Raw genomic sequence first — 27,374 nt, forward strand, 5'->3', positions numbered from 1 at the left:
AACCTAACCAGATATCTTCTTGTACTCACCATTCGGCAAAAGAGACCACATCCATGAAACCACCAATAGATTATAAGTAGCCTTGTTACCCTCTATACCTTGTAAAAGCTTCCAACCGACCCAAAGCCAGGTGTGTCGCATGTTCAACGCTCGTCAAAAACCCCTCATATGGATGGCCTGAGGCTGCGAAAATGCAGACTCAGCCAAATAGGGTCGTGAACTGGTCCGGTCTTCGCCGATGATTAAGCCTGGTCGTCGAAGCAAGGGTGAATCTAAGCAGAACTGATGCTTTGAAATTGAGCATAAGTACAAAGCCCTTATACATTGCTGACAATTTTATGTCCCTTTAGACGTAGGAATGCTAAGGTAGTGTTTACTCTGGACGGACAGTAGAGAAGCTGTCGTTTCGTAGGTCACAGCAGAACTGTAGATGTAATTGGAGCCCTTGCTGAGACTTGATACAAAAGTGAAAGATCTGTCGGAGCAGCTTAGTCAATAGTAAAAATATCCAGACTAGTATGGGTTCGGTTTTGTAATTTGAGAGGAACTTATGAACCTTGGAGCGATTATCAGTATATATTCCACGCTGACGGTCACATTGGCTTTACTGAAGACTGAGCCCGAGAAACAAGTGCTACTTGCAACCCAGACTCCCTATATGACTGATACTAGTATCTCATATTCAAATCACGATCAAGTTCCGAGCGGTCCCGATTTCACTTGACACACTCCAACAAGAGGATAAGGTCCGAGGTCGTCATAGGCGTATCCCCAACTACTTCCACCTCCACCAATCAGAAACCCCCGAGATCGAGACACTGTCCCGGGACAGCCACCAATCCCAAACCAGCTAGCGCCTAAATCACCCAGCTCGGGACCGCTCCGATTCTCCCAGATGAGTAAGCGGTCTAACGGGGCAGCTTTCGCTATCAGTTTCCCCAATTCCTTCCACCATCTCTCCCTCTGCGCCGCCAACTCAGCTCCGGTTATCAGAGAGCGAAGACAAGAATTCGTTGAGAATCATATGCATCCAAAGGATTGCTGACGCTTTTTGACTCGAGCTTCTCACGACAGATTCGGTCGCTACTACGTGCATTTCGCGCGCCCAAAGCAGAGCAAAGCAGAAAAGAAAAGAGAGAAAGAGAGCTAATCCCAGCATGTCCGCGACATCGCCGCAAGACGTCACAGGTGGTGGTGGTGGTGGTGGTGGTGGCGTCGCGTCCCCCGCCCCGGAGTCTCTCCCGCGCGATGCAACGCAGGAGCAGGTTACTCCTCCGGATGTAAGCACGGAAGAGACAGCGTCAAGGAAAGAGGAAGAGGGGGCGGGACAAACACAGCGGCAAGAGGAGGATGTATCCGGTCAAGAGGCGGAAGAAGGGGAGGTAGAGGGGGAATTGCGACAGGAACAAGACGGCTCGGAGAAAGAAGAAGGGGAGGAAGAAGAAGAAGAAGAAGAAGAAGCAGCAGCAGCAGCAGCAGCAGAAGACCAACAAGATACATCAGCTTCGGCGCCACCGTTACCAGACGAAGTGCCCCCACCGCTCCCTAACGAAGTGCCACCGGGCGACGACGATGGATGGGAACCCGTCTGGGATGCCAACGCCCAAGCCTACTACTTCTATAACCGCCTCACCGGGGTATCGCAGTGGGAGAATCCACGGGTACCAGATGCCTCCGCCTCCGCCTCGTCCGCCGCCGGCGCCGTTCCCTATGACGACAACGGCGACGACGGCGACGACGGCGACGAAGACGGCAGTATTCAGGAAAAGCGCGCACGCGTCCTGGGTGGCTACAACCCCGCCATCCACGGCGACTACGACCCGACGGCGCCGTACGCGCAGCAGTACGAGCGACAGGAGGAGGCGGCCGTCGCCGGCATGGACCCGAACCAGGCGTACGAGGCGGTGGGCGCCTTCAACCGGTTCACCGGCCGGTGGCAGGCGGCCTCGCAGAACCCGGAGTATCACAATGACGAGAACAAGTCCAAACGGCAGATGTATGCGTTCTTCGACGTGGACGCGGCGGCCAACAGCCATGATGGCCGCAGTCTGCGGGCGGAACGCAGCGCCAAAAAGCTTACCAAGGCGGAACTGAAGATGTTCAAGGAGAAGAGACGGGAGAAGAAGGAGGAAAAGCGCCGCGCATGGTTGAGGGATTGAGGACCTTTCAAAAGCCGGCTTCGAGTCGGGGTTCTTTCTATTGTTATTGTGTTGTGTGCTGAGATACCTTTTCCCCGTTCTTTGACCTTTTCTTTTTGCTCGTTTCGTTTTTGTGTATCTTTTATGGTGGCTAGCTTACACTGGCGTTTTATGTACTTCACAAGATGCATAATAGAGCCACAATGGTATATATGAATCAGTTGATTAGTGCCTTGTAGAGAGGCTAACTTGTCTTGATGAATGAGTGGCGGTTCATGCCGTATGTATGAGTATACCGGATGAGGAGGCGGCGATTAAGATAAGATCCACCGGCAATCGGGATGCCAGTCACCTGACCGGGCCTCAAAGTTCTCCCCATCAGAAGGACAATTGGGATAGCGTCACATTATCCGAAGAGTTGGAGCCTCTCACATACTTAATCTATAGGTAAGCTCTGCGTTAACTTGCTGCCTTACACCCGTTATACACTTTCCAATTCAAATCATCAATTTGTGTGCAAATCCCACCCCAAAGTGAGGGGGAGGGGAGGGGTGTATACCAATGACAAGCAAAAAAGAAAAAAAATCCGAAAAGGGAAATATCAGAGGATTCCAGGCCGCAGGCCAACATCGCCACTTTCCAGATGTATCGGGCCAAGAAAGCAGGAAGCATGGCACTTTGAGCGTCCAGCTACCCAGATTATCCACCCAGTCCCTTTCTCTCTAGTTAAAAAAACATCGCACCTTCCCGCATCCCATCTGGAAATCCTATACATAAACGCGGATCAAGACTCAACCCGCTAATCAACCTCGCAGATACCCCATTACATCCATCATCCTCTCAAGCAGAGTGAAAGCTTTTCTTTAATCTCCATCAGTGAAGAAAGAACCAAAGCCCACAAGCCTTTTTACCCGCATTAGCGCAAAAAGCAAGGTCGACCAAAAAATGGCTTCAACGATCACCCTCCCCGCCGACACGATCGACGACCTCATCTACGACGCCCGCTCCGGCGACCTGGCCGCCCTCAAGGAGGACCTGACCGCCTGCAGCGCCCAGTTTCCGGACGTCTCGCTGGGCGCCCTCGTGGCCGCCGCCATCGACGCCGCCCCGGAAGCCGAGGGAGGCAGCGGATCCAGCCTGTTGCATTTCCCGGCTGCGAATGGGAATATCGGTACGCGAACCCCCCCCCATTTACCCCAATGATCATGGAGTGTGTCTCGTTGCAGTGTTGTGCTGGTTTGGGGGCTGCTAACCGACTGCACCAGAAATCCTAACCTACCTGCTCACCCTCCTCGCGACGGAGGAGGAGTCGACGCGCCGCCGCATCGTCAACCACCGCAACCATTCCGGCAACACGCCGCTGCACTGGGCGGCGCTGAACACGCACCTGGACTGCGTCAAGGCGCTCGTCGAGGCCGGCGCCGACAGCTCCGTCAAGAATGACGCTGGCCTCGATCCCGTCTTCCTGGCTGAGCGCGCGGACTGGTCGACGCAGGAGGATGGAGGTGCTGCTGCTGACGCTGAGGCAGACGCAAACGCGGACGCGGATGCCGCTGCTGATCCCGGGAAGATGTCCAAGGGACGGCAGGTCGTGGAGTGGATGTTGAGCGCCGAGGTGGCTGCTGCTGGTGGGGATTCGGAGACGGTGGTGGCCTCGGCCGGGGTGCCGGTTACGGGGAATGGGGATGAGTAAAAGATTTGAGAATCAGAGATTCCCCTTCTTCTATTGTGAAATGCTTACATGGTGTTTGTATTTGATTCTTCTTTTGTATGGTTAACTCCTAGGGTCTTCTTTATTTGGTCATGTTGTATAGAATTCTTCGTTGGTATATGTTTTATACAGTGGGGAAGAAATGTTCATTTTGGGGACGCTGTCTATCTTATGCTTCGAAATGTGTTTCGTCTAATGTCTTGCTGAACGTAACTTGTGATGTCATCAATGCAGGTGGGATGTGGATAAGAGGCAAGTAGGTAAGTAAATAGTCGCCCAAATCATACCAGTCAGGTTCGTTGGCTCATGGGTTCCCACTAATCTCGTCGTGTCTTGTTTCGATCCTGCGACGCACCCGACGGGCTGGATCGTAACGACGAGAGACCCGGTATCGTGCTCGTCGTCGCATCGCCATCAACAATCTCGCGCACCCGCATGTCAAGGCCGACCCGGAATCGACGGTCCCGCCAGGTCACGGTGACCCCTCCGTAGAAAGCCCAGACCCAGATCGGCAAAGCCAGCACCTCGCGCCCCAGCCAAGCGGCCAACCAATGCAGGAACGGACGACGGGTGACGGTGCCCTGAGCGGGCGGTCGCACGAAGGACGGGGTATCCTCGTCGAGCTCGACGGTGCGACCCGAGTGCAGCATGATGTAGACGAGCCAGTCCGTGAGGATCCACCCGAGCATGCTCAGCGCGAAGCACGCCCAGAAAGCGGGCCAGGTGGACAGCGCCGCCTCGGCCGCGGCGTACCCCTTCCTTCCCAGGAACTGCGCCAGCGCTGTCGTGACCCCCCACGCGCCGTAGCACGAGCACAGGATCGACTCCGTCCCGGGCTCGACCAGCGTCGCCAGCAGCACGGTGAACTTGCGCACCCGGAGCCACCGCACCCGGCGGGCTACGTACGACTGCACGCTCATGTGGGCCACGGGCTGGAAGGCCAGGTCCCCGAACACCATTGCGTGCTTGCCCCACCGCTGGCCCAGCTCCTTCTCCTCGCGCACCGGACTCTTCCACAGTAGGTCCCCGATCAGGTGATCCTCGCAGATGTTGTCGGAGAAATAGTCGATGCCCGGGTCGCGGCGGCGGCGATCCGCGGCCGCGGCCGTCGTCGACGGTGCCGACGGTGCCGCCGCGGTCAGGTAGTCCAGATGCGAGCGGCGGAACATGTTGGACTTGCCCACGATGCAGGGGGCGATGAGCACGGTGTTGATGGCGGTGTACATCTTCGCATGCGACGATGACAGGAACAGCTCCTCCAGCCGGCCACCCCCGGTCGTTAGGGGCCCGGCGGGGGCGGCGGCACCAGCAGCAGCAGCATCATCATCACCATCATCCCCGCCGTTGGTGTAGGACTCAAGCAACGCCTCTTGCTCCCCTCTCCTCGTCTTTAGACCTTCCTCCCCCGTCACATCCACCGCGACAGGTAAGTGATGAACGAACTTATACCGTTTGCCGCCTGCTGTCCCGCACAATTTATCCACCATCCGCCCACACACCCCCTTCCCCACCCAGACATTGCAATCGATAATCCAAACGATATCGCCCTTGGCTTCCCGGTACGCCCGACTCATATTCCGGATCTTCGGGTTCGGACCCAGCTCGTAAGCCGGGGGAGCAGCAGCATGACCACCACCGTCCTCGAAATGAAGGAGCGGATCGTCGTCCTCGACGAAGATCCGCGCGTCGGCGTGCGGGAAATCTGACACCAGTTTCTGGAGGGTCGGGTAGGCGGGGTCGGTCTTCGTGGAGATGCAGAAGTAGACGGTCAGCTTGTCGCGCGGATAGTCCTGGCGGAAGGTCGAGGCTAGACATTCGTAGAGGTGAGGCTCGAGGCCCTTGACTGGCCGGATTGCGGTGATATGTGGGGTGTCATTGGGGTGGGCGGAGGAGGACGTGGTGGATTTCCGGGGTCTTTGGAGGCAGTGTTTCCATCTAGTTTGCAGAAATGGTTAGTTTCTTTTGGTGTTGTTGAAGTCAAAGGGTTGCAATATTCGGTGGAAGGTTGTTTTTTTTTTTTTTGTAACGTACATCTGATAAGTGCCCAGCGAGCAGACCAGCGTCACGGTCGTATACCAGACCAAACCGACCCAGCCCGCGACGACTGGCCATTGGATGTCGCCATGGCCAGTGGCCAGTCCAAGCTCGGAGGCAAGCGAACGCAGGTGAAGCGTCAACATAGGCGGAGGCAGAGATGAATAGCAACGACAGAGTCCTCCGACGAGGAAATCATTCTATGGAAGGGGAAAAACAAGGAACTGGCGAAGCGAGTGACAGCAGGCAGATAGACACACGTCGCGTCATTCAATCTCAATGCGGCCCCGGACCAGACTGTAAGAAGGTCAAATTGAAATCCAAGAGATGTTCAGTCAATTAGCCCAATCAAACCAGGCTGTAGCAAGCAGCTAGTCTAGCTCCAGAGTAGTTGGCTAACGGCTGAGTGAGGCTGAGATGCCGTTGCCGGTTTCCATTCGGGTCTCACGGATTCCGGGTTCGGCGCGCGCGCGATGAAGAGAGTGGGTTTTCCCGATCGTCGGGCGCATCTCGTCGTTTGGCGCGCTTGATTCCTTGTACTGTACAGAATACCCAGTGATGTCCGCTGCCCCTGTCTAATTTCAAATTTCATAGTTGCTTATTTCCATGTTTCAGGCAAGAGAAATGCGGTGAAGTGGTTTTTATTAAGTAGTAGTATGCTAATTGGCCTGTTGCCCGTTCCGTGGCTCTGATATTCAAACCCCACGTTTGAACTCGGCCTCCAGTAGTTCCCTTCAAATCCTGCTAAAGACAAATAAATAATGAAAAAAAGTGATGAGATCCCAGTATGCAGTCCCTGAAAAGGTAAAAGCGAAACGCGAAGATAGAGAAAAGAAAAAGAAAGAACAACCCAGAATATTCCCAATCCTACTGTACAGTGCACAATGCCCATGCTTTATCGACCATCCTCGCTGCTCATAGTACTGTGCAAAACCATACGCTGAGCAAGCAAATCACTCCGAGGTCACGTCTTCTTCTTCTTGCGGATCAAATTAGCTTGTAGAACATTGACCCCGGAAGTTGATCCGGGTGTAGGAGTGGACACTGTTGCATATGCCGGCGGTGCATTGGCGTCTGTCGCGGGCTTCTCGGCGGTCTTCTCAATGTCTTCAGTTTTGGCGGGTTCATCTCCGACCTTCTTGCGTTTTCGGACCAGTGTGCTGCTGATCAGAGTGTTGACCTCCGTAGTCTGCTGGGAAGGATTGTCGGTGCTGCCTCGGCCCAGGACCTGTTGCCCGACCCAGAGTTGGTCAGCAAGTGAGGCAATCTTCTCCCCCCAGGCTCTTGTACTGGCGATAGAGACCTCCTGGTTGAAGAAGTCCTGCTCAATCAAGAAGTCAATCGCCGCCTTGTAGTCGGCTTCGCTGAGCACAGCGTGGCCACGCCCTGCCTCTGGCCAGAAGAAAGCACTAGTGTCTGTAGTGCGTTGTGCCGTGGACTCGGATACGGACAGGGTCTCAGCAGTGGGTTGGGGGGCTGCGGCATCGATCGGCTGTGCGACACTCGGGCCTTCTGAGGCTTCAGGTTGCTCCAACGAGTCAGACTTAGAATCATTGGATTGTAGCTCAGGTACTGTAATCGGCGCACGGGCTCCGGCATGTCTAGCATCACACGAGAGGGTCTTACGGTCACCGAGGACAGACCGGGAGCTGGTCATCTGGACCGAATTGACCAGCCCCGGCGGGTTAATGACCAGCCACAGGAACCCGACCAATCGTCCCGAAGAGCACTCCTGACGGAAAGACATCATCTCCCAGAACTGATCCAGGGATTTGACGCTCCGCCACTGACCGGGCGCCACCGAGGAGGACTTCCCGTTGTCCCCGGACTGCGGGCGAAGCTCATCGTCCAGGTCAATCAGAAATCGCGTCTTCGGGTCATCGGGGAAGCGGGGGACCAGACAGCGCGGCGGCGCCTTGGGGTCATCACAGAGCTGATGCAGAGGATAGCTGTTGCGCCATCTGGGGCGTTCCTGGCTGTCCAGCCGGGCGGCACTGGGGAAGAAGCCCCGGGTTTCGAACTTGTCACACCCGGGGACTATCAGGAAGGCCGTGGCCGAGCTCTGCGCCGACTCCGTCTGTCGGTCCAGGGCGTTCTTATCGTGCGAGCCGGACTCTGGCTCGTACTCGCGGAGAATCGGGTCGAACACGCGGCACCACCATTTGATCAACCCCCGGTCGTCGAGGACATGTTTGCCCGCGTTCTCGATGCTGCCGGGGAACAGATACTGGTTCTGCGCGCGCGCGAACAGGGACACCACGAGGCGGACCCCCGGTCGCTGATGCGTGCGGACCAGAAAGGAGAGAAAGGTCTGCGAAATGCGCCGGAGCAGGGAGACCTTCGGGGCGTTCTGGAGTAGATGTAAGAACCCGGTCGAGTCGGCCTTGGAGACGAAAATCGTCGTCAGGTGCGTGGTGCTGTAGATCAACACCTCCACCCCCAACACAATAATCTCGGCGCCATCTTTCCCCTCCGCATCCACCGATGCAGTCAGAAAATGATTCTCGCAGAAGGTCGGCTCTGAGGTTTCGCCCGGGGGTGCGGCGAAGAGCGCAGGGCAGGGAGTGGGAGTCGAGGAGACATGGCGAATGGTAATCTTGACACCGGCGGGCAACACCTCGGCCAAGAGATCGCCTAATTCCACGTCGACCTGAGACATGGCTGGCCTGGAAAAGACCCTCGAGATGGCCAATTCAACATAAGATGTCCCAAGTGTGAATTTGGAGAGAAATGCCCCGTCGGGTCTTTCTCCTGCGATATCCTTCTCCTGGTCTTTTTTTGACCCCCTCAGACGCGTTCCATTTCACGGGCGCATCACGTGCCCGGAATCTGACTCTTTTCGTCTGCTGCTGTCAGCACTTTATCCCTCGCTTATCTCCAGAAGGAATGCGATGGAATTTATCAGGTTTAAGCAAAGTCGTTTTATTGAGAGAAAAGGTGAGAAATGAGTTGCATGAGTACTTATTTTGCGCTTGCACAGCGGGAGGCAGCTTCCACCAACAGGGAAGATCTCGCAGGATGCATAAACGGACGGAAATGGATAAATGAAAGTGAAATTGAGACTTTCAAATCCCAGAAAAGAGCACAAAAGAATCTATCCATCTTTGCCTATCTGTACACACCAAGAAGACTTAGAAGTAGCCCGCCACCGCCTTTAGATCGTCGGCGTTCAGCAACGCAACCCCCTCCTCGAGCAAAGTCCTCCAGATATTGTTGCGAGTACGGATCGGATAGTAAGGGGTACCCCAGTATCGCGCCCCGATTCCTCTCTTCTTGGCGGCTGCGATTTGCACGCGGATGGCCTGGGCTTGTGTCTCATCCAACTCACCATGCGAAAGAGGACCCACGGCCGCCACGAAATTGGTGGACGCAATCGGGGAAATTAGACCGGTTATGTCGGCGAATTGACCCTCGCCGAGCTGGTCAAGGGGTGCATCAAAGAAGTAGTCTCTGTTTGCCACCGGTCCGACCAGATCCAGCGGCGTGTTACCGGTGCCTATCACTGTGACGGGTCCTTCGGTGATGGTTGTATTGTCTTTTAGAGTGGTCAAGTAGCCACGAGCACGGAGTGGTTCCAGGGCCTTGACAACCGCATCCAAGGTTTCAGGCCCGGAGGTCTTCAGGTCAATGAAGAAGTAAAGCGTTTGTGAGGTGTCGGTGTCAAAAACACCGCTGGCCGAAGTCAGCGCAGGTCAATGCTGATGGACCATTGATCCAAAGTTATCAAGCGATAAACAGGGGATCTTACTTTTTCGTGGGCGATGTCACAAATCGAGACGTGGGATTCTGGCGTTGAAGCACGTCCAAAATAGGGTTGATGTAGAGCGACTCTAGTGTTCGCTTTTCAGTCAGGGAAGACTCATCGTGGCCGACCTGGCCATGTCAGCATCGGCCCGACAATGAAACACCAAAGGGGACAGACATAGAGGGTGCCATTATACAGCCACACATCGGCTTCAGTCGATATGCATCCTTGCGATAGGCCTACGGATATAAGTCACTTACGTGCCATAGACCGGATCATTGGAGACGATCTATACGTACCTGAATAGAAAGGAATATCTCTCCAGTAGTCACTGGCACGAGGTCAGGCATCGTACCTGCTTGGGAAATGGTTGATGCTGGCTTACTTGTGTGAATGGACTGGGATCTGTAGCCCGGTTAGAGTTGCTTTTCATGACACCTTTCGCAGTGCAAACCCAAGCTTAGCATTGTGAATAAAACTCATAGGAACTTACAGGCATAACCCCTCTGGTGAAATCGGTGGGATACCCATACTCGTTGCTCATGTGGGTGTTCTTCAGCACGCTCTGTAGTTCCGTCACCGCGTCTGCGGCCTCCGTCGGGGAGCCAAGGAGGAATGCGGAGGCCGCAGCAAGCAGCGATCGAGAAAGCACCATTGTATATATCGAGAGCTGTCTTCTAATATCAAAGTACCTGTAGCAGTATCCAAACGAATAGAGGAGCAAGATAGTCTATTTAGAATAGCAATATTGAACAGATAAGGAACGGGGGTTGGCGTTCGGTCCGTCGGAATTGTTGTTGATCGAAGAAGCTTGGGACAACTCGGAGAAGCGCAAACGGCCAATCGCAGCCTCACGTGGTGGTCCAGCCCTCATTATTATATCAGCCATAAGACAGTGCATTAACATCTCCCAAAGCTCGGAAAGTAGGCGTTTATAAGCTTTACTATCTATTATATGAAGAACTAATCGGTAAAGAAAATGATCAACAGGTTTAAAAATGCTTCGAAGGCCAACACGCGTGTAAAGAATTAAGCCAATCGCGCAAACGCTAATCAGGTATCATCTAAACCATAGAGTTCATCAATACAACGAAAAGGAAGCCGGTGCATCTAAGCGAATCAAGAGACCCTCCCATTACGACCAATTGACTGTGAATGTCCAGCAGAGCTTTAAAGTCGTCTCTCAGACCTCGCGAATCGAAGGTGGCTGAGAGTTGCTTTGAGAATCTTGCGTACTACTGCGTCGGAGACTCAGATTGCCGATGCGCTGCACCAGGTTGCTACCAACTGCATCGACAGCACCCTTTGGCGCCAGCAGAGTAGGTCCTTGCGCGGCCGCCTCTTGTACCTTGAATAGCTTCACTCCGGTGCCATTCCACACTCCAACAGTGCCAGGTGTAGCACCTGACGCGGACCCAACAACCATTTCGCTCGAGAAGATGAATCCCCAGAGCAAAGATTCATACCAACCCATGGACAGGGCCGACCATTCGAACGAATGGACACGAACGGGCGAGGGCTCCGAGACGATAACCTGAATCATTGGCTCCTCCACAAAAGTAGGGAGGTTGGTGATCAGCGTGCGTGCTTCTGGGCTGGAGGCAGACTGAAAAGCTGAGTCAGGCACGTGGGGCATGATGGCTGAAATGATGGTGAGAATCGTGTGTAGCGGCAGCTCAGGCAACCAGGATTCAAGCTATGAGTTTCCAGTCAGCAAATAACACGCTCCCATGAAAGCGGGATCTCGCTTACCCAGGTAGTAGTCGGCGTGAATCCACTCGAGGATGCCAGGAAGGCTGCCGACATACTGCTTTGGCTAGTCATGCTGTTCTGTCTGGAGAAGGTGGGCTGTCCGGCTGGCATTTTGCCACGTGCCTTTTCAGACATCCCTCGAAGTTGAAGGGGCACGCTTTCGTCAACGACAGAAGATATTGATTGCCGTCGAGAAGTCGGCACCGATGAAACCGAGGAAATGTCATGGGACGGCGATTTCTGCGCCTCGCCTTCATCGTCGGAGTCATCTCCGCCAATTGCGAAGGGACTATTCTCTTCCGGTATGCGACCCAACGATGCGCGTGCACCAGAGGGAGCTTGCGTGTCTTCTTCAGTCGGTGAGAGGACAGGGCTTGCGGCGAAATCATTTCCTCCTGACTTTCGCCGCTCATTTTGGCGTTCTATCTCTTGCTGTCCGCTCTCAAGCGTGAATTCGCGCACAGCCTCGAAGCGTCTCCGGTTCTTGAGAATAGAGTAAACAAGATATGGGTTGTCTAGATCGAGTTAGCATGTCAATCGAGACGAAACATATGCAAGCGTATCATACTTGTGAATTGGTGCTCGAGAATAGAATTGATCGACTCAAGCACGGATGCTAGAAGGACGTGGTTCGTTTCGTTAGCGAGAAGGAAGCTGGGCGCCGACATCGAAGAAAACAACTGCAGCAACTTTGAGCAGGACGCGGGAGACAGATGTTCAACATGTGCGGCAATGTTGTTGATAATTGCCAGTAGCGCGGGATAAACAGCCGTCAATTGTCCTTTGCTGGCGGTAATCAAAGTATGAATAGACTATACCGCTGTTAGTCTCGAATGTGCGAGCACGGACGAACAGGGACATACTATGATCAGGTAATCTGCATATGAACCCTTGAAGCCTGGGATCTGGATACTTTGCGGAAGGGTTTCCTGAGCTTCGAATTTGAGGTTCAAACTCTTGCCAAAATTGGGCTCCACACTCATTGTCTGCAGAATGAAGATGCACATCCTAACCACGCCCTGCTTGGAGGGGTCGGATTTGTACACGATGGCATAGAACAGACACAGGATAATGAAATCGTGGGAGCGGTTCGAATCGATGATAAACGATCTGAAGCGTTTGTTGCACTGCAAGGCCTCCCAAAACAGAATAAGCATCTCGGGTGCCCATTTCACAGACTTTTGACTCCCGGGAAGATAGGAGTTGGTGACTTGCATCTGCACATTGAGCTGTCAGCAACATACGTACTGCGAGACGAATGTAGAGCTTACTGGCTGATTCAGGATTCGGGTCATGCCATCCACGAGAAATTGAAAGTCTTGCGGCCTATGCAGCCTGCCAAAATAATGGCGGTAGTAATTCTTCGGAGGGGCCCCGCGACCGTCCTCGGGCACTGGATATAGAAGGAGCACCAGAAGAAGCTGCAAGCAGTAGATGACCAGGATTTGTTTCGGGTCTTTCCACACGACATGGTCATACGGCACTCTCCAAGATGCAGGGTTGTATTTGATCGCCTACATGCCAATCCAAGTCAGACACAGGCCTGTTTCGTAGTAGATACTCAATGACTTACCGTGTTTAGTAGCGAACACAGCAGAGTCAAGACTGCCTGCTTGTCGGGACAAGTAGTAATGTACGTGATCGCTCTCACACCTTGCACAGGGAGTAGATCTCAAGAGCAAGTCAGCATGAAATCAGCGTCAGATGTGACCGCCGTGACTCACTTGAAGGCATGTACATCGCTTTCCCGGTCAGAGTCAGCAGTAGCCGTAGGACCTCGCAGCGGTTACTTTCCAGCTCCTTGGTCGACCCCATTGAAGTATTGCATCCCACTCCACTTTGCCAGATTGACCAGGACACTTTGGTCTTTGCAGATGATAGCTTCGGGATCGTAAAATTGGTATAGAATAGCAGGTCGAGGAGGGTGTCGATCAGCTCCTCAGCGAGGGGCTTTGCATCCTCCATTTCAGCAGCCCGCGGCGAGACCTGATCCCGCTCTTCCGCCCGTGCTTCATCGAACAATACTTCTGGTGCCACTTGCGCCTCGCGGGTTTTCTTCTTGCGACGGGCCCAGAAGAACTTCTCCTCCCATTCCTCCAGATGCTCCGCCTCGTAGATGTATGGGAGCAGGCGGGTGAGGATGCGGATACAGTTGAGCGCATCGCGGTCGGGCGCGAGCTCTGGGTCTGGGAAGGAAGGATGGTTTTTCAAAACAGTGAGGCGCGAAGTGACGGAGAGAAGGAGGGTCTCGAAATTCGATAAGGCATGGTCGCGCGTGCGCCGAATGTCGGCCGGGGTGAACAGGCTGAAGACATCCTCCGTCGACTCTGGGAGCTCCCAGAACTGATACCAGATGTGTGAGTTTAAACATCATCCTGCCCTCAAAAAGCCTCGTGGAGCAGAGATACATACCCTGGTCCAGTAGGGATCGTCCGCAGCAATGTCCTTCTCCTCAGACAGACGGAAGATGCCCTGCTTGAAGACTAACTTTGACTCGGAAGCTCCCATCGTGAAGCCACCATGAAGGTTACAAGCCTATCAACCTCATGCAGTTGAGTGATATGATCAGGAAGGGGTAATGCTTGGTGCAAAAATGATTCTTTCCAGAGAATGTCTTTGGGACGTAAGCCCAGTGATCTGATGCCGCGTGTGAATGGACTTGGTGGCATGTTGGCGTTCGGTCTTGGGTCATTGCCTTGGAAGCGGGTACGACTAGGCCCGCGGAGACCCGACGATCAATCAATCAATCAATCAGCCATCAATAACCCGGGGTGTCTTTCTACCTATCTCTGTCTACTTCTACTGGCTGTAGTCTGGAAAATTTGCGATCGCTCTTCTAAACGAAAGAGGACTTGAATCTAACATACAAAATGCAGCATCCCTAAGCTGATAACGGAGTCTAAAGATCCGGATGCACCCCGCTAGTAATAGCGAACAAAGAGATAAGAAAGGGAAATTCATAAGTTTACATCACCTCCCCTGGCTGCTTCACCTCCACCCACTGCCGCATCCGCCATCAACATCGGCCTTAATAACTGCTATTGCTTGCCGACAGTCGCCGACTTCTCTCGTACAACCACTTGTTGCTCAAACCTAAATTCGCACGCTTACCCCCTACAGGGGATGGACTCGCGGGTCCAAGGCTCGACATGGTTGACAACGACATAGATGACATGGTTGACATGGTCGATTCTTTGAAGGACGCAGTAGAGTCTCTAAAGGACGCAGTAGAGTCTCTAAAGGACGCAGTAGAGTCTTTAAAGGACGCGGTAGAATCCTTGAAGGTCGTGGTCGAATCTCTGTAAGGCGAGAATGATGTGCTCCGACCGAGCGGCGATGAAGATCCGAAGCTCGGTCTCCGTCCGCTTTCTTTCCCGCTGCTGTTGACCAATTTCTGGAACAGCGGACTAGGTGAAGGGGAGAAGGCAGGTCCCGAGGATACTCTGCGACCGGAGGCGCCAGCACTTGCCGACAGCGGGGATCCAGATCTACTCGCTGGGCTCGCACCACGAGATGTAGAAAGACGGTATTTAGGCGGAGTAACATAGCTTGTACCGGGAGTCAATGGCGGTGTAGCAGTGGGGTCCAGCCCGAGAAGCGAGCGTTGGGTGGGGGTCAGAGGGATGTCGGAAAGGTCGTCCTTCGGTCCAAATAGAGGATACAGCGCAACGAGGATGTTGAGAACAAAGATCAAGCGCAACACGAGGAGGGAAAGGTCAGGATAGGTAGAGTATTGGGTGATATGTTGAAGCCAAAGACAACTGTTAAGATCCTGTTAGAAGTGTCCCCGAACCCTACATGTTATCTCACGTCACGACTGCACAACTTACTATGACCTGATAATATCCCCAAACACACAGGTAGCGAACAAAGCGGCGCCATTCCACACTAGCTTGTTGATGTTGCGATCTCCAAATGTCCCAGCATTCTGTCGACGAACCACCTCATCCAAGTGAGGGTGACGCCATTTCCCGGGCGTCTGGCTTTGGTCGGGGACTGGTACGACTGTAGATGCAGCTGTTGCAGCTTTGGGGGTAGAGGGAGGGGCCGAGGAAGCCATTGGGAGATAGCACGATGAGATGAAGTGGTGGAGTATGAATGAAACTGTCAAGAATGAGCACAAACCGCATACACTAGAATGGGAGTGAGGGGAGATTGACTTACCAAAAGGAGTAGGGAAATTGGTCGTTGGGACTTACCTTGATATCAATTGCGCACGGGGGAGGGGGCTGTATCACATGGAAGGTTGTTATAATCTCCGATTAAAAGCCTACGACGAAAGTCCAGACAGGACCATAGTCGCAAGGAAGTACGGAGTGGCGGAATAGCCCCTGGGGATGAAAGAGGAAGAGGGGAGGAGAGGGGAGGGGAGGTGGAGTTGGAGATGCAGGGTGATTGATTGTTTTGGGTGATCGGTGCACCGGTCTTCACCAGGTCAGGAATCACAATGGGCAACCACAAGCGCCATTGCCGCGGCGGCGAAGTTTTCTATCGGACTTACTTTACCGCCCGCCCACACGCGCTCGCTGCCGTTCCCCACATCTGGCATCATAGCCTACCAGGGTCCAGTAATGAGGTAGCCTTGTACGTAAGGAACGCAGTCAGCTCTCAGCTCTCAGTTCACCATCAACCACACTCTTCCCATCTTAACAGTTCGCATCTCACCTCAATCTTTAATTATCCCTTTACAACTTGTGCCTGTCATATGTACACCCAAATCTGAGAGAGATTCAACCTCAGAAATGGACTCCGAGTCGTCCATCGTCGCCAAACTAGACGCCGTCGTGGCGGAGCTACTGGCCGACTGGAACATAGCCTCGACTGTGATTGCTGGTGGTCTTGTTGCCTTCCTCATCTATTCATTCGTCACATCGCAAGACTCAGATATACATCCCTTTCTCCTCGCCCGGCAATCGAGCGCATTCCCCGTCCGGCACCCAGGCCAGTCTGCTCCGTATAGAAGTCTCGAGACTCCGCATGGCTTTCCTCTGCGCACGGGACTTAACGTCAAGGACCCCGGGGCTCCCAAATGGACCAGTGGCCGGAAAGGTGACCTACGGGATGTCTGGAAGACTGCTGTCCGCGGATCGGTGGAGGATAATGGAGCTGTGAGCGGCAAGCAGGGCAAGATCTATACTGTGCTTGGAAAAAAGGCGATTGAACACTCCTTGGATCAGGTCACTCAGGAAATCAACGTCATCGGAACCCGCCTACGAGATTCCAAGGTAAAGACTGTGGCGGTCTGTTTGACGGATTCGGTTGAACTCCTGGCTGCTATCTTCGGTTTGGCCTCCACTTCCCCGATCCTGCCATAGATTTATCGCTAACAACGCTGTAGCTGGAGCTTTCTATGACTTCAAAATTGTTATCATTCCCCACAATCTGAAAGCGGAGAGTTTGTCGGAGCTACTGCAGAAGTCGCAGGCGGATGCGTTGATCGCTGAAGCTGGATCTCTCGACTTGTCATTCGTTGCCAAGGATAACAAACAGCTGTCGCAAGTGATTTGGGTCGCCAAGCTCGGAAGCCGACACATGGACTGGAATGATGTGCCCCAGGACGTGGAGGGGACGTTGGAAGTCACCGTTTGGCACGAGTTGGTGGAAGAGAAGAAAGAGCTGGCCTGGCTTGAAGTACCCGACTATGATCCGAGCACCCCGACTCCTTCTGTGACCACTGTTTGGCCGTCCAAGTCCTCTCAAGGCGACTTCATTGAGTACCAGCCGGAGGTAAGATCCTCTCGCACCTGCCATTTGTCGCTGTCTGGTAGCTAACTACAAGGGATAGAACTTGGCCTCAGGAATCGCCGGCTTGTTGTACTCTCTCCCCCGTCAACAGCGTTTCGGCCCCAACGACGTGGTCCTCTCCATCGACTCCTTTTCTCGATCGTACCCCCTGTGCCAGATCATGGCTGCGCTGTTTGCTAATGCTTCTGTCGCCGTCAACTCCGTAGCCGGCGAAAGCGTGGACTTTGCTCTTGCGACTGTAGGGGTATCTCCGACGGTCATTGTTGCATCGTCTCGCACCATGTCTGATTACCACACCAAGTTCATGAAGCCTCACTCCGGACCCGTTTCTTCCCTCGCGCGTTGGATCCAGGTGCGAAGCTTGGATGCTGGATACATGCCGTCCCACGGCCTGCTGAGTCAGCTTGCCAACGTTGGGCCCATGGCCGAGCTCTCTCTTGACAGACTGCGTCTTCTGTGCATCTCACACCGGTTTGACGCCGATCCCGAGGTTCGCCTGGACTTCGAGCAGATGACGGACCTGCGTCTCTTCACGGGTGCGCGTATCGTGTATGCTCTGACTGGACCCGGAATCGCCGGTGCCGTGTCGCAGACCAACGTCTTCGACTACAGACGCTTCAAGGGCGCCAGCCACTTCGGTGCCCCTCTCAGCAGCGTCGAGATTGTCCTGACGGGCTTGTCGGAGGATTCTGAGAGGGAAGAGGGCCAGGTAAGCGCAGCCAAACTCCATATCCTTCTTATCGACGCGTGTAGCTTACGCAGTCCCCAGATTTCTGTAGCCGGCCCTTCGGTCGTCTCCGGCAAGACAGTGCTACCCGTGCAAGCTCGCTTGCGCGACGACAACACCTTGGAGCTCTGCGCGTGAATTACCTGCCAAGCGAAGGATGAGCGTTCTTGCGTTATGAATTGAGGAATTTTGACTCTATATGCATTGCATCGCCCCACCTTTCCCTGTGCATTATGTTTTCCATCCTGCACAGGCGACACAGAATGACTTTTGCACCAGCATCGTGAAGAACGCCTCTGGATTTTATGAGTATAGTCTAGCTCCGTATGTCGATGAATTGAAGAAAGGGATATGCATCTATTTTTGAATACACAATATAGCTCCGAGCGATTCTGAGAAAAGATCATGGTAATGTACAAAAAAAAAAATGAAAAAGAAAAAGGCATAGACAAGCCTGGCGGCAGATTAGACAAAAACGATCCTGGCTTTAGATCAATTAACTAAGGCCGTGACCTGCCGAGAGCCCCGTCCGGGCTTTTGCCGGGCCAACGTTGGGGCGGCGTTCTTCTGAATCTTGATCCACTGCCGCAGGGCCTGCTCGTGTTTTTGGAAAGCCTTCAAGGTTGTGGCGTTGAGGGGCAACTTCTGGGCCAGCCGGAGGGCGTGGAAGATGGGGACATTCTGCTCCAGGCGCAGTTCGGTCTCCTGGTAGTTTCGGTACTCTTTCTTCTGGATCTTCTCGGCTGCCGCGAGGGGGTTCTCGGACGAAGACGTGTCCTCCGCGACCTTCGAGGTCACCGGCACCTTGATCTGGGGCGGGTTCATGTCCAGTTGGAAGCTGTGCTCCAAGCTGGCGAGCAGACGGTCGCTGTAGGCGCGGACGAGGCCGTCGGCGTCCTTGCCGCCGAACCGGTCGAGGGCGCGGGCGGCGCTGAGCTCGAGCAGGACGGCGATGACGGCTGGGCGGCGGCGGGCGTCCTGGCTCAGGAGGCGGTTGGCGTGGCGGGGCAGCGACATGACGTCCACGAACTCCTCGCCGAGCGAGAGCAGGCGGTCGAGCTCGGGGCCCTTGAAGCCCTCGGCCTGGGCGCGCAGGTGCAGCTCGAAGAAGATCTTCTCCGCCAGCCGCGGCTCCCGCAGCGAGAAGCCGGTGCTCTTCGCTTTGGCCGCCTCCAGGATGGCGAGCATCGCGTTGTTGCGGCCCGCGCGCCGCACCACCATCTCCATGTTCAGCTTGCGGTTCACCTGGTGCAGCGCCGTCAGGAACGCGGGCAGCACCTTCCAGTCCTCCGCCGACCGCATCCGGCGGATCACCGCGTTGGCCTCCGCGTTGCGCGGCTGCGCCGTGAACTCCATCGGCCGCAGCTGGTACTCCTCCTCCTCGCTGATCGCCACCGTCACCGGGTGCTCGTCCAGGGTGCCCTGGTGCTTCTTCCGGTAGATCAGGAGCTTCTGCTGCTCCGTCAGGTTGAGTGGGATGAACACCTCATCGCGGAATTTGTTGAGGCCCGGTTTCAGCTTCTGGGGCGCGCGCTTGAAGGTGGGCACTGGTCCGAGGATGGTGAAGTTAGCTTGGGATACTTCCGTAGGGTACGGTTCCTCTTGTGTCATCCAGGGGAAATTGGGCAAAGGATCAGTTACAATACCTTTAGTGAGATACGTGCGCTTCTGTGAGAAGGATCCGACGGCTTGACCGAGAGTGCTTGCGTTCTGGCAGCGCAATAGCCGGCTGCCCATGGCGAGCTGCGCCATTTCGATATGTGGTGGTGGTGGGATTGAGGTGAGGGAGATGTTTTTGTGAGGAGGAAGATAACTCGTAATTTCCAGCAAGCTGGAATTGACTAGATAAACAGATGCACACGTTCCCCAAAGCCGCTAAGATCAAACTCCGAATTGAGGATTTCAAGATAAAAATGGAAATGCAAATGCACTCACTCCCTTCCCGATAATCGTGAAAGTAGCGGCGGCGGCGGCAGAAAATCTCCCGCATTGAACAAATGGGCGGACGACCCAAACAGGCAAAGGGCGGAAATTCTGCCGGTCCGAATTCCTCTCTCCAATTCAGCATCAAGTTGTTTCCCGTCGACTCTACCAATTCGATCCCTCCCCCGAATTCCCAGCAAAGAACGGCTGCAAGTTCGCACATCTCGCCATGGCGAACTCCTCCTCGATCCTGCAGCAGCTGGGCTGCTTCCGGTCGCTTCTCACCAAGCCCCGGGTAACGCCCGTCAACACCACCGGCCGCCGCATGCTCACGACCGTCTGGTCCGCCAAACCAGCCCCGATCCCCTTCCCCAAGGAATTGCCCGAGCAATTTCACGATCAAATACCAAAGCGCTTCCGACCTAATCTCGGTACAGTCTTTGCCTACACCTACCTGTCCACCAAGAATCTCCCCCCATCCCCTAGCTAGCGGGGCAGGAAACACACATCCCAGAAAATCCCATTGCTAACAACAACAACCAAAAAGCTCCGAAGAAAATGAAGATCTACCCGCCCCCCCCGCAGCCCAAGTGCAAGGATCCCATCGACTTCATCGCGCAGACGCAACTGCAGAAGCTGGACCCCTCGGGCAAGCGCCGCGAGCTCTTCGACTACCGGCGACACGCGCGCAGCGTCAAGCCCGGCGACATCATCCGCGTGACCTTCAAGAACGGCGACCCGTTCGCCGGCGTGGTGCTGAGCATCAAGCTGCGCGGCGCCGACACCTCGGTGCTGATGCGCAACCAGCTGACGCGCGTCGGCGTCGAGATGTCCGTCAAGGTGTTTTCGCCGAACGTCGAGAGTGTGGAGATCGTGCAGCGCACGCAGAAGCGGAAGCGCAGAGCGAGGTTGTATTATCTTAGGTGCGTTACTATTCCTTTTCCTCTGGAGGAGTGGGGGGTTTGTGGTGTGGATTTCTTTTTTTTTTTTTTTGTTTTGCGGATGCTAATTTCGATTTTCTTTGGTACGGACAGACAGCCTAGACATGACATGGGCAGTGTGGAGAATCTGGTCGCCAACTACCTTAGACAGAAGAGAGCGCTTACTGGTGCGAAGATGGGCAGCAACCAGAAGCGGTGATTGTTTGTTGCTTTTGAGTTGGGGTGGGCTTGGTGACGCTCTCGAGGTTGTCACAACGGGCATGGTTTGGGGCGAATGTATTTTTATGTTAACTAGCATGTGTATATTGGATCTTAGGTCCGGGTGTTTTTCTTGTTTGCATTTCTGTTTCGGATACAGTTCAAATCAAAAGATCTGGGATTTCCTCTGGGTTTTTTTCTTTTTCTCTTCCGGTCTATGAGGGGTGTTCTGGTCTAGGGTGGGAGACTTTGCGGATGCTGTTTTCACAATGCACCTGCGTACTGCCATACGTTTCGGATACGGTTGTCTGCATTGAGCATATATCAGTGAGCATATCTAAGGCACAACGCAGGGCTTGCGAAGCACACTACACCACCCTGAAACCCAAGCACCGTCGCCCCGTCATCTAGTATATGTACCGAAAGCTGATTCCATATTAGCAGAGGACAATCATCGAAGGAAGAGCATCTAAGAACAGAAAGGGAAAAGGCAGGTCTTCCAGGAGAAATGCACGAAAACACGAAGCGGCATGACGTACTTCAAATTCTCCCGATCCGTCAAGTCCAAGAAAGCCGTCGAGTTGAGATCTCTACCCTCTAAGCCTCCCTCGGTCTGAGACTGGATCCGATCGCGGCGCTGGTTCTCCCAGCGAAGCAGGAAACCCAGGGTGGTGATGAGGACAACCTCGAGCAGATGGCAGACGATCATGGACCAGATTCCGAGCTCGTAGGTTGGGCTATATCGACGTGTGTTCAAGGTGAGTTTGGGTTGCTCTTGTGTGTGCTGTGCAGAGCGAACTTACGCTTGGTTTGTCTTGTAGAAGAACGGACCTGCGATGTTGCCGGTGCAGTAGCCCAGGAACAGCACGGCGTTGGTGACGACTTTCTTTGTGTGGCCTGTTCAGGTTCATCAGCCATGAGCCTATGTTTGGGGAGTCTTGAATATTCGAAGTTGCGAGCAGTGTACGCACCCGCTGTGTTCGCGATTTGCATGCTGAGGACCAAGACGAATGCTGCATTGTATGGTCCCGTCAAATAGTAACAGATCAAGCGACCGACTTTCTGATCTTGGGGCACGAAACGAAGACCAAATGCTCCGGCTATGTTTGGTAACAGGAAGATAACAATGAAGAGACAGCGTCTGTTCTCGAACCGGTCATTGAGATAGACACATGTCAAGATCGATAGGGCAATCAAGACTCCGTAGGGGATCTAAATTGTGAGCAACTTGATCTCTATTCTAAAGAAGGGAAGTATGTATACCTGCATGAGGGTCGTAACGAGAGTAGAGAATCCAAAGCCTTTGATGATGAGGGTTCCAAAATTAGAGATTCCACCATTTGGTATATTGCCTGCACAGATGGCACTGGTCAGCTAGGGTTGAGACGGTCGAGGGATGGAGACCTCACAGACTAAGCCCAAGGCGAAGAAGAAGTATAATTTGTAGTCTAGGAAGGCTTCTCGGATTTGGTGCAGTTTGATGTGCTTGTTCTCAACACCAGTCTGGTTTTCTCGAAGTCGCTCGACTGCCATACGACGCTCTCGTTCGCTAAGCAGAGGCGCCGTCACTGGCGAGTCAGGGAGAAGGAAGAACATCACCAAGCCCCACGTTGAGCAGAGACAGCCACTGGGGTGCACGTGTCCAGTCAGCATATGCAGGGTGGTACTCAGCAATAATCAGCCCTCTCTTACATGACAATGAACTCGTACTTCCACGAAGGAAGCGCTCCTCTGATATGCCCGATTCCATAGCCTAGTAGGCCACCTAGTGCGATTCCAAGACCGTTGGCCGTATACCAAAGTCCGATTCGTACCGGCTGCTCGCGTCTCGTGTACCACATGCTCGTTATAAGCATAAAAGCTGGGTCGGCACAAGCTTCAGCTGCGCCTCCCAAGGCTCGCAAAACAGCAAGAGTGGCGAAATTATGACAAGCGGCTTGGACGATGAGAAAGACTCCCCTTTATCGAGAACGTTAGCTGTGAGCCACATCGGCAGGATGGATGACGTGAAAGTCGGCTTACCACATGAAAATGTTTGCACCAAGATATTTTCCTACGCAACATGATCAGCTCTTAATTCCAGCTGAAGAAATGCAGTCCTTACCTATAGGTAATCGTTGCATAAGAAAATTGGTCGGCTTGTCGGACATTAGCATGAGCCATCGAAGTTCCGAGGAGGTCCAGACTCACAACGGCCCATGCAAGAAATCCGAAGTAGAATACACTCGACAGCCAGCTGTACTGGGTGCCATGGAGATTCAGGTCCTCCTGAATACCAAAGATCGCCGCATAACTGAGTGTGGTCTAAATGCCGCATCGGTGAGCAATAAGCAACCTCCGATGAAGCATAAATGGGCCGTGCGCACCTTATCAATATAGAAGAATGCATAGCAAACGGCCAGGTAAGGAAGAATCATTAAGTCGATCTTCCAAAGCAATTTCCTGGCCTCCAGGGGGTCAATCTCTTCATGAAGGGCATCCGGGTCGTTGAAGAGAGCCATGGCAGTGTCCCCATCCGGCCGCGTCCCCGGCTTCCACCCCGGCTGGAAATGATTCTCATCATGTGTATCTGAAGGTAGATCGGCGATGTTCTCTGCATGGACGGAACTGGGTTCGGTCTGGGCTTTACTGCCCATGATTGAACTCGGTGTTTGTGGTTGTTCCGTAGGCTGAAGAGAGCTTTAAGAGTAATAGCCGACGTGTGACGAAGGAAGAGAAAGAGATGTTTGGGTACCTATATAAGGCCTGGTGAATGAGTCTCATACCAGGCCTAGAGCTATAGTAGCTCTATTTCCCGTCTCGCAAACCTTGCTCAGAACCTGATACCGTGGTGATTGGATGGTCGTTCATCGGACGTGGGGGTATTGATCCTGTCAAGTTGTGCGGAGATATGCGTTCTTCAGCTATCATCCAATCCGCACAGAGATAGTGTATCATCCATGAACTTTAACTTTTGCACCTCGGTCATTCTCCGTCTGGAGACTCAGTAGGTAGCCATACGCAGCATGGCTTTGATACGTGGGAAATAGATCTCGGAGTAAAGCCGAGCATGGCATGATGATGTGTAGGAGCTTACAGACCTGAGAATGGCAGCCGATTTTAGTAGAAGAAGAACAATGCTGTGTGCTGGGATCCTCGAGGCGGTGGATGAAGTAGCAATGCGGGGAAGTGGAGAAGAACGACCCCGCATGGGGTGGGAGCAGAATCTGGGGTAATTCCAGTCCGGCTGGTGGTCTTTCATCTCACGCCTCCTTCCTCGGCCTCAAGGTATAAGTAAGCTACCTTGGAAGCATGCTAGCTTACAATAAGACTGCTCCAAACATTTGTTTTCCTTATCTTTAGAATTCCGTGCGCTGCAATCTGACCTCCTGTGGGCTACCAACGTACAAAATCCAGCTTCATTACTTTCCAGAAGATATTCTTTGACCAGTGTGGGAGCTGCAATGCCCATCGCTCAAGACTCATGCTGGGGGATCATGAGATGTAATAGAGAGACAGACTTCGGAGTGACAAGCCATATGAGGCTATGGCTCACAACCTGGGATTCACTCTTGTTTCGAACAATTCCTGCGCTTCTTCTTAGATCAACATGATAGAACAAACGAGATTAGTGAAAAGGCGGTTATATCGCTGTTTTGAATGTGCCAGTGACACTTTACACCATAGGAGGATTGCACTGGCCAGAAAGAAGGCTGGAATCGCAAAAGAGTTCTTCCAGGGGATGGAGACGGAAGTAACCACACAAGCAACATCCAAAGTCTTGCTGCTCGTCGATGATCGATTCACTGTCAAATCAACTTGATCTTGCAGCCTTTGAGTCTGATAATTGCGTCTTACAGTCCAGTATAGGAGCAAGCCTAGTAAGATGCAGACGACTCTCCCTCGCCACCACACATGGCAAGCTAAACCCAGTCCAAATGGGCGTGCAGATCCCAGGAGGGTCCCCGTGCCTGTATACAGCCACAATTCTCGGGATATGAGTTGAGGAGTCAAACTCTAAATAGACTATCCCAGCCCAAGTCTAGGCAGATCCCCCACAGGTAGAGCCCGAAGTTGGCTCCGTGACTTGAGGACCCAGCTATGAGTATACAAGCTAAGAAAATGGCACTGATCGCCAAGTGCGGGCTATCTTGAGCTCCCTCGAGGACTAGAACGGTATTGGCTACCTGCAGTGATTAGCTTTGTTGGATCACTAGGTGTTGATCGGGCCACGATGCACAGTATGGGGTGATCCATGTGTTTCCGTCTGCAGTTCAATATGCCACATTGACGCATGTCCCTCGTGGGAGACGCTTGAAATGACTCATTAGTACTTGCATATTTGACCAGACAATCTGTTCAAGGCTCGTTCCTCAGAAAGCAGGGTCACGAGTGATACACTCCCAGTTTTCGCGGTCATTCAACGCCGACCGGAGCATTGGTATGCGGAGGCTGCAGTACGGATGGAGCAGCCGCCAATGGCGATGACCTTGAGCGGTGCGAGGACAATGCGAGTCCATTATACCACAATGTAGATGACCACAAGAACGTTTCATTCAATTAGGCTTCAGACCGTGATGTCTGGGAATCAGATAATGAGGCACAACTCGATCTGCTCAATGAAGAGGGATATGAATTGCCGTGTTCTGGAATGAATCCATTACATGACTTAGTGGAGTTAGATGACAACCCCGGACAGAGGTATAAACAGTCATACTAGCTCTGGTTCAATTGATGTGTCATAGCAGCTTCAGAGCGAATCCTGACAACGACTCGGGATCGTGGTACGCGCAATTCTTTCCTGAAACGAGAGGAAACACGGCGTTGAAACACGATTGTGACATTTGAGAATTGAGGCGCAGTACTTTTTGACGACTTTGCGGGTAATGATAGGAAGGTTCGTCCCGGTCAATAGAACGAATTGAGTCCCAATCCCTGCCATCTCTCAATCCTGTATCGATGGCGCAGATTGTAAGGGGGAGGGCGGCAAGTACTAGGTAGCCTTACTCCCCCACCGTTTGAGAGAGGACGACGGCCAAGTCCGCCCGCCCCCAGCGTAAGCGCCCCTAAGAGAATTGCCTACTGCACCGTCAGCCTAAGCCCCTTCTCCCCCTCCCGCCTAGCGGCATGCGATTCGGAGCTCTGCCGTCCGCTCGCTCCCTTCAATACCCGAGGGTCAAACAACGGTTGACTCGATCACTGGTCACACACCGACTTTCGTCCATCTGCAAGAATAGAACGACTGCTACTGTACCCCGGCTGCAGGTTTGCATTTGGTGTGCGGGTGGAGTAACCTACAATTGGCCCAAGGCGCCGTCATGGGCCTGCAGATCGTAAGAATAGGTGATGGGTGGTGGTGGTGGTGGTGGTGGGATTCTCACATGCTCCAGCAAACCACCTGCGACGGCTCCTCCCCGGAGTCACGATATACTGAGGGGGCAGAGAGTTCAGGGACTCCGGACTGTCTGAGAGTCTTCAGTAAAGGATTGATCCCGATCCTTCGCCGTGCTTGATCGCGGCTAGTCCAGTGCGATTTATTTTCGAGGTAGGGATCCGTCTCGCCTTGTTCCGGCCCATTGGCTGAGTAACGGAGTATTGCTGCATTAGTGCCACCACTAGCCAGGCATGGTCGTTTTGATATGGACATCCGAGCAACACAGTGCTTGTGTCTCTGAGCCTTCGCTTCGCACCACCTACCTTCCGAGATTCAATTATAGACCATCGAGGACAAGTAGTACTCTACATTTTAATAAAGTGTTTGCGCCATTGACTCCGGCAATAGTCTGCTTGAGAATTTAAGGACTAGCGCTATTAGATTGGGGCATGAATGGAGGCCATGGTGAGACAATAAGGCTGGTGTGCTTGACAGCCGAAGAACCATAAAGGGCTTTGCAACGCACCCCTGTTATGCCGACACAATTCATATCCATCTGAGCCATTTGAATAGAATTTAGGGTGATTATCGTTGCTTTATGACAGATTGAATCCCTTGCACCGAAGACGAGAGTTCATGCGATGTCTCACTCGATGTTGATTCGAAAACAGAACACCCTCGAATGCAAATGGCCCATGAACTAGTTATAAGTGCCCATAGTACTCAGTGATCACAACCCATTATTGCGGAGCACACCACACTGGCAGCCAACGACCGCATTATTCCCAACCGAGAATCACAGCTACAGCAGTCCTAATGACAGTTAGAATCGATTGACTAGGTTCTATCGCAGTCTTCCAGAAGACCAAGGTGTTCAACCATGGAACCATTGGTTGACCCAGAGATGTCCTCAAGGTAACAACAGGACGGGCACTGGGCATGTCGTCATGTTCAAAGGGTTGCAGAAGGCCATGAAAACAGAATCCGCCACGCAGATCCGAAGATCTCTGACGTGGGGGATTTCGGCCATTGGACGAGTTGCAATTTCCTGCGTTCTTTAAAGCTGGGGTCTTTTTTGGGGGGGGGGGGGGGGGGNGGAGGAGAAGA

The 27,374-nt window shown here is 53.4% G+C and overlaps 11 protein-coding genes across 11 annotated transcripts; 4 read left to right on the plus strand and 7 right to left on the minus strand.

The window, feature by feature from the left end:
• Window positions 1-991: 991 nt before the first annotated feature.
• On the plus strand, window positions 992-2,337 carry ASPACDRAFT_78708 (WW domain-containing protein). The gene has a single exon (XM_020205246.1). It carries the CDS (start codon window positions 1,158-1,160, stop codon window positions 2,157-2,159), a length of 1,002 nt encoding a protein of 333 aa, XP_020056101.1. The 5' UTR covers window positions 992-1,157; the 3' UTR covers window positions 2,160-2,337.
• Window positions 2,338-3,083: 746 nt separating this feature from the next.
• On the plus strand, window positions 3,084-3,831 carry ASPACDRAFT_43394 (uncharacterized protein; the record flags this gene model as incomplete). Its single annotated transcript, XM_020201246.1, has 2 exons — window positions 3,084-3,309; window positions 3,404-3,831. 2 exons carry the CDS (start codon window positions 3,084-3,086, stop codon window positions 3,829-3,831), a joined length of 654 nt encoding a protein of 217 aa, XP_020056102.1.
• A 335-nt stretch (window positions 3,832-4,166) lies between these two features.
• ASPACDRAFT_43395 (putative ceramide glucosyltransferase) lies at window positions 4,167-6,029 on the minus strand (the record flags this gene model as incomplete). The annotated part of the gene is made up of 2 exons (XM_020201247.1): window positions 4,167-5,784; window positions 5,881-6,029. The coding sequence occupies 2 exons, from the start codon at window positions 6,027-6,029 to the stop codon at window positions 4,167-4,169; spliced, it is 1,767 nt and encodes a 588-aa protein (XP_020056103.1).
• A 395-nt stretch (window positions 6,030-6,424) lies between these two features.
• On the minus strand, window positions 6,425-8,644 carry ASPACDRAFT_119484 (H3 histone acetyltransferase RTT109). The gene has a single exon (XM_020196252.1). It carries the CDS (start codon window positions 8,540-8,542, stop codon window positions 6,848-6,850), a length of 1,695 nt encoding a protein of 564 aa, XP_020056104.1. The 5' UTR covers window positions 8,543-8,644; the 3' UTR covers window positions 6,425-6,847.
• Window positions 8,645-8,771: 127 nt separating this feature from the next.
• On the minus strand, window positions 8,772-10,413 carry ASPACDRAFT_119486 (uncharacterized protein). The gene is made up of 6 exons (XM_020196253.1): window positions 10,122-10,413; window positions 10,014-10,033; window positions 9,928-9,959; window positions 9,806-9,867; window positions 9,632-9,756; window positions 8,772-9,555 (listed from the first exon to the last, which is right to left on the minus strand). Exons 1-6 carry the CDS (start codon window positions 10,281-10,283, stop codon window positions 9,015-9,017), a joined length of 942 nt encoding a protein of 313 aa, XP_020056105.1. The 5' UTR covers window positions 10,284-10,413; the 3' UTR covers window positions 8,772-9,014.
• A 131-nt stretch (window positions 10,414-10,544) lies between these two features.
• ASPACDRAFT_119491 (Hid1 family protein) lies at window positions 10,545-14,046 on the minus strand. Its single transcript, XM_020196254.1, has 8 exons — window positions 13,793-14,046; window positions 13,105-13,723; window positions 12,954-13,051; window positions 12,652-12,894; window positions 12,244-12,597; window positions 11,949-12,192; window positions 11,381-11,895; window positions 10,545-11,324 (listed from the first exon to the last, which is right to left on the minus strand). Exons 1-8 carry the CDS (start codon window positions 13,886-13,888, stop codon window positions 10,812-10,814), a joined length of 2,682 nt encoding a protein of 893 aa, XP_020056106.1. The 5' UTR covers window positions 13,889-14,046; the 3' UTR covers window positions 10,545-10,811.
• A 150-nt stretch (window positions 14,047-14,196) lies between these two features.
• ASPACDRAFT_78711 (uncharacterized protein) lies at window positions 14,197-15,654 on the minus strand. Its single transcript, XM_020205247.1, has 3 exons — window positions 15,545-15,654; window positions 15,211-15,484; window positions 14,197-15,141 (listed from the first exon to the last, which is right to left on the minus strand). The coding sequence occupies exons 2-3, from the start codon at window positions 15,438-15,440 to the stop codon at window positions 14,409-14,411; spliced, it is 963 nt and encodes a 320-aa protein (XP_020056107.1). The 5' UTR covers window positions 15,441-15,484; window positions 15,545-15,654; the 3' UTR covers window positions 14,197-14,408.
• A 468-nt stretch (window positions 15,655-16,122) lies between these two features.
• ASPACDRAFT_28889 (uncharacterized protein) lies at window positions 16,123-17,990 on the plus strand (the record flags this gene model as incomplete). Its single annotated transcript, XM_020199595.1, has 4 exons — window positions 16,123-16,663; window positions 16,719-17,107; window positions 17,166-17,834; window positions 17,895-17,990. 4 exons carry the CDS (start codon window positions 16,123-16,125, stop codon window positions 17,988-17,990), a joined length of 1,695 nt encoding a protein of 564 aa, XP_020056108.1.
• Window positions 17,991-18,344: 354 nt separating this feature from the next.
• ASPACDRAFT_60602 (uncharacterized protein) lies at window positions 18,345-19,604 on the minus strand (the record flags this gene model as incomplete). Its single annotated transcript, XM_020203575.1, has 1 exon — window positions 18,345-19,604. One exon carries the CDS (start codon window positions 19,602-19,604, stop codon window positions 18,345-18,347), a length of 1,260 nt encoding a protein of 419 aa, XP_020056109.1.
• Window positions 19,605-19,991: 387 nt separating this feature from the next.
• On the plus strand, window positions 19,992-21,233 carry ASPACDRAFT_78712 (mitochondrial 54S ribosomal protein bL19m). The gene is made up of 3 exons (XM_020205248.1): window positions 19,992-20,206; window positions 20,323-20,698; window positions 20,810-21,233. The coding sequence occupies exons 1-3, from the start codon at window positions 20,005-20,007 to the stop codon at window positions 20,913-20,915; spliced, it is 684 nt and encodes a 227-aa protein (XP_020056110.1). The 5' UTR covers window positions 19,992-20,004; the 3' UTR covers window positions 20,916-21,233.
• Window positions 21,159-23,633, minus strand: ASPACDRAFT_1856351 (putative MFS allantoate transporter). The gene is made up of 11 exons (XM_020197481.1): window positions 23,281-23,633; window positions 23,105-23,218; window positions 23,019-23,052; window positions 22,937-22,967; window positions 22,607-22,873; window positions 22,324-22,541; window positions 22,178-22,266; window positions 21,886-22,126; window positions 21,718-21,811; window positions 21,454-21,651; window positions 21,159-21,340 (listed from the first exon to the last, which is right to left on the minus strand). The coding sequence occupies exons 1-11, from the start codon at window positions 23,548-23,550 to the stop codon at window positions 21,322-21,324; spliced, it is 1,575 nt and encodes a 524-aa protein (XP_020056111.1). The 5' UTR covers window positions 23,551-23,633; the 3' UTR covers window positions 21,159-21,321.
• Window positions 23,634-27,374: the final 3,741 nt, after the last annotated feature.

This window comes from Aspergillus aculeatus, assembly GCF_001890905.1.
Source record: "Aspergillus aculeatus ATCC 16872 unplaced genomic scaffold ASPACscaffold_8, whole genome shotgun sequence".
Taxonomy (NCBI): Eukaryota; Fungi; Ascomycota; class Eurotiomycetes; order Eurotiales; family Aspergillaceae; genus Aspergillus; species Aspergillus aculeatus.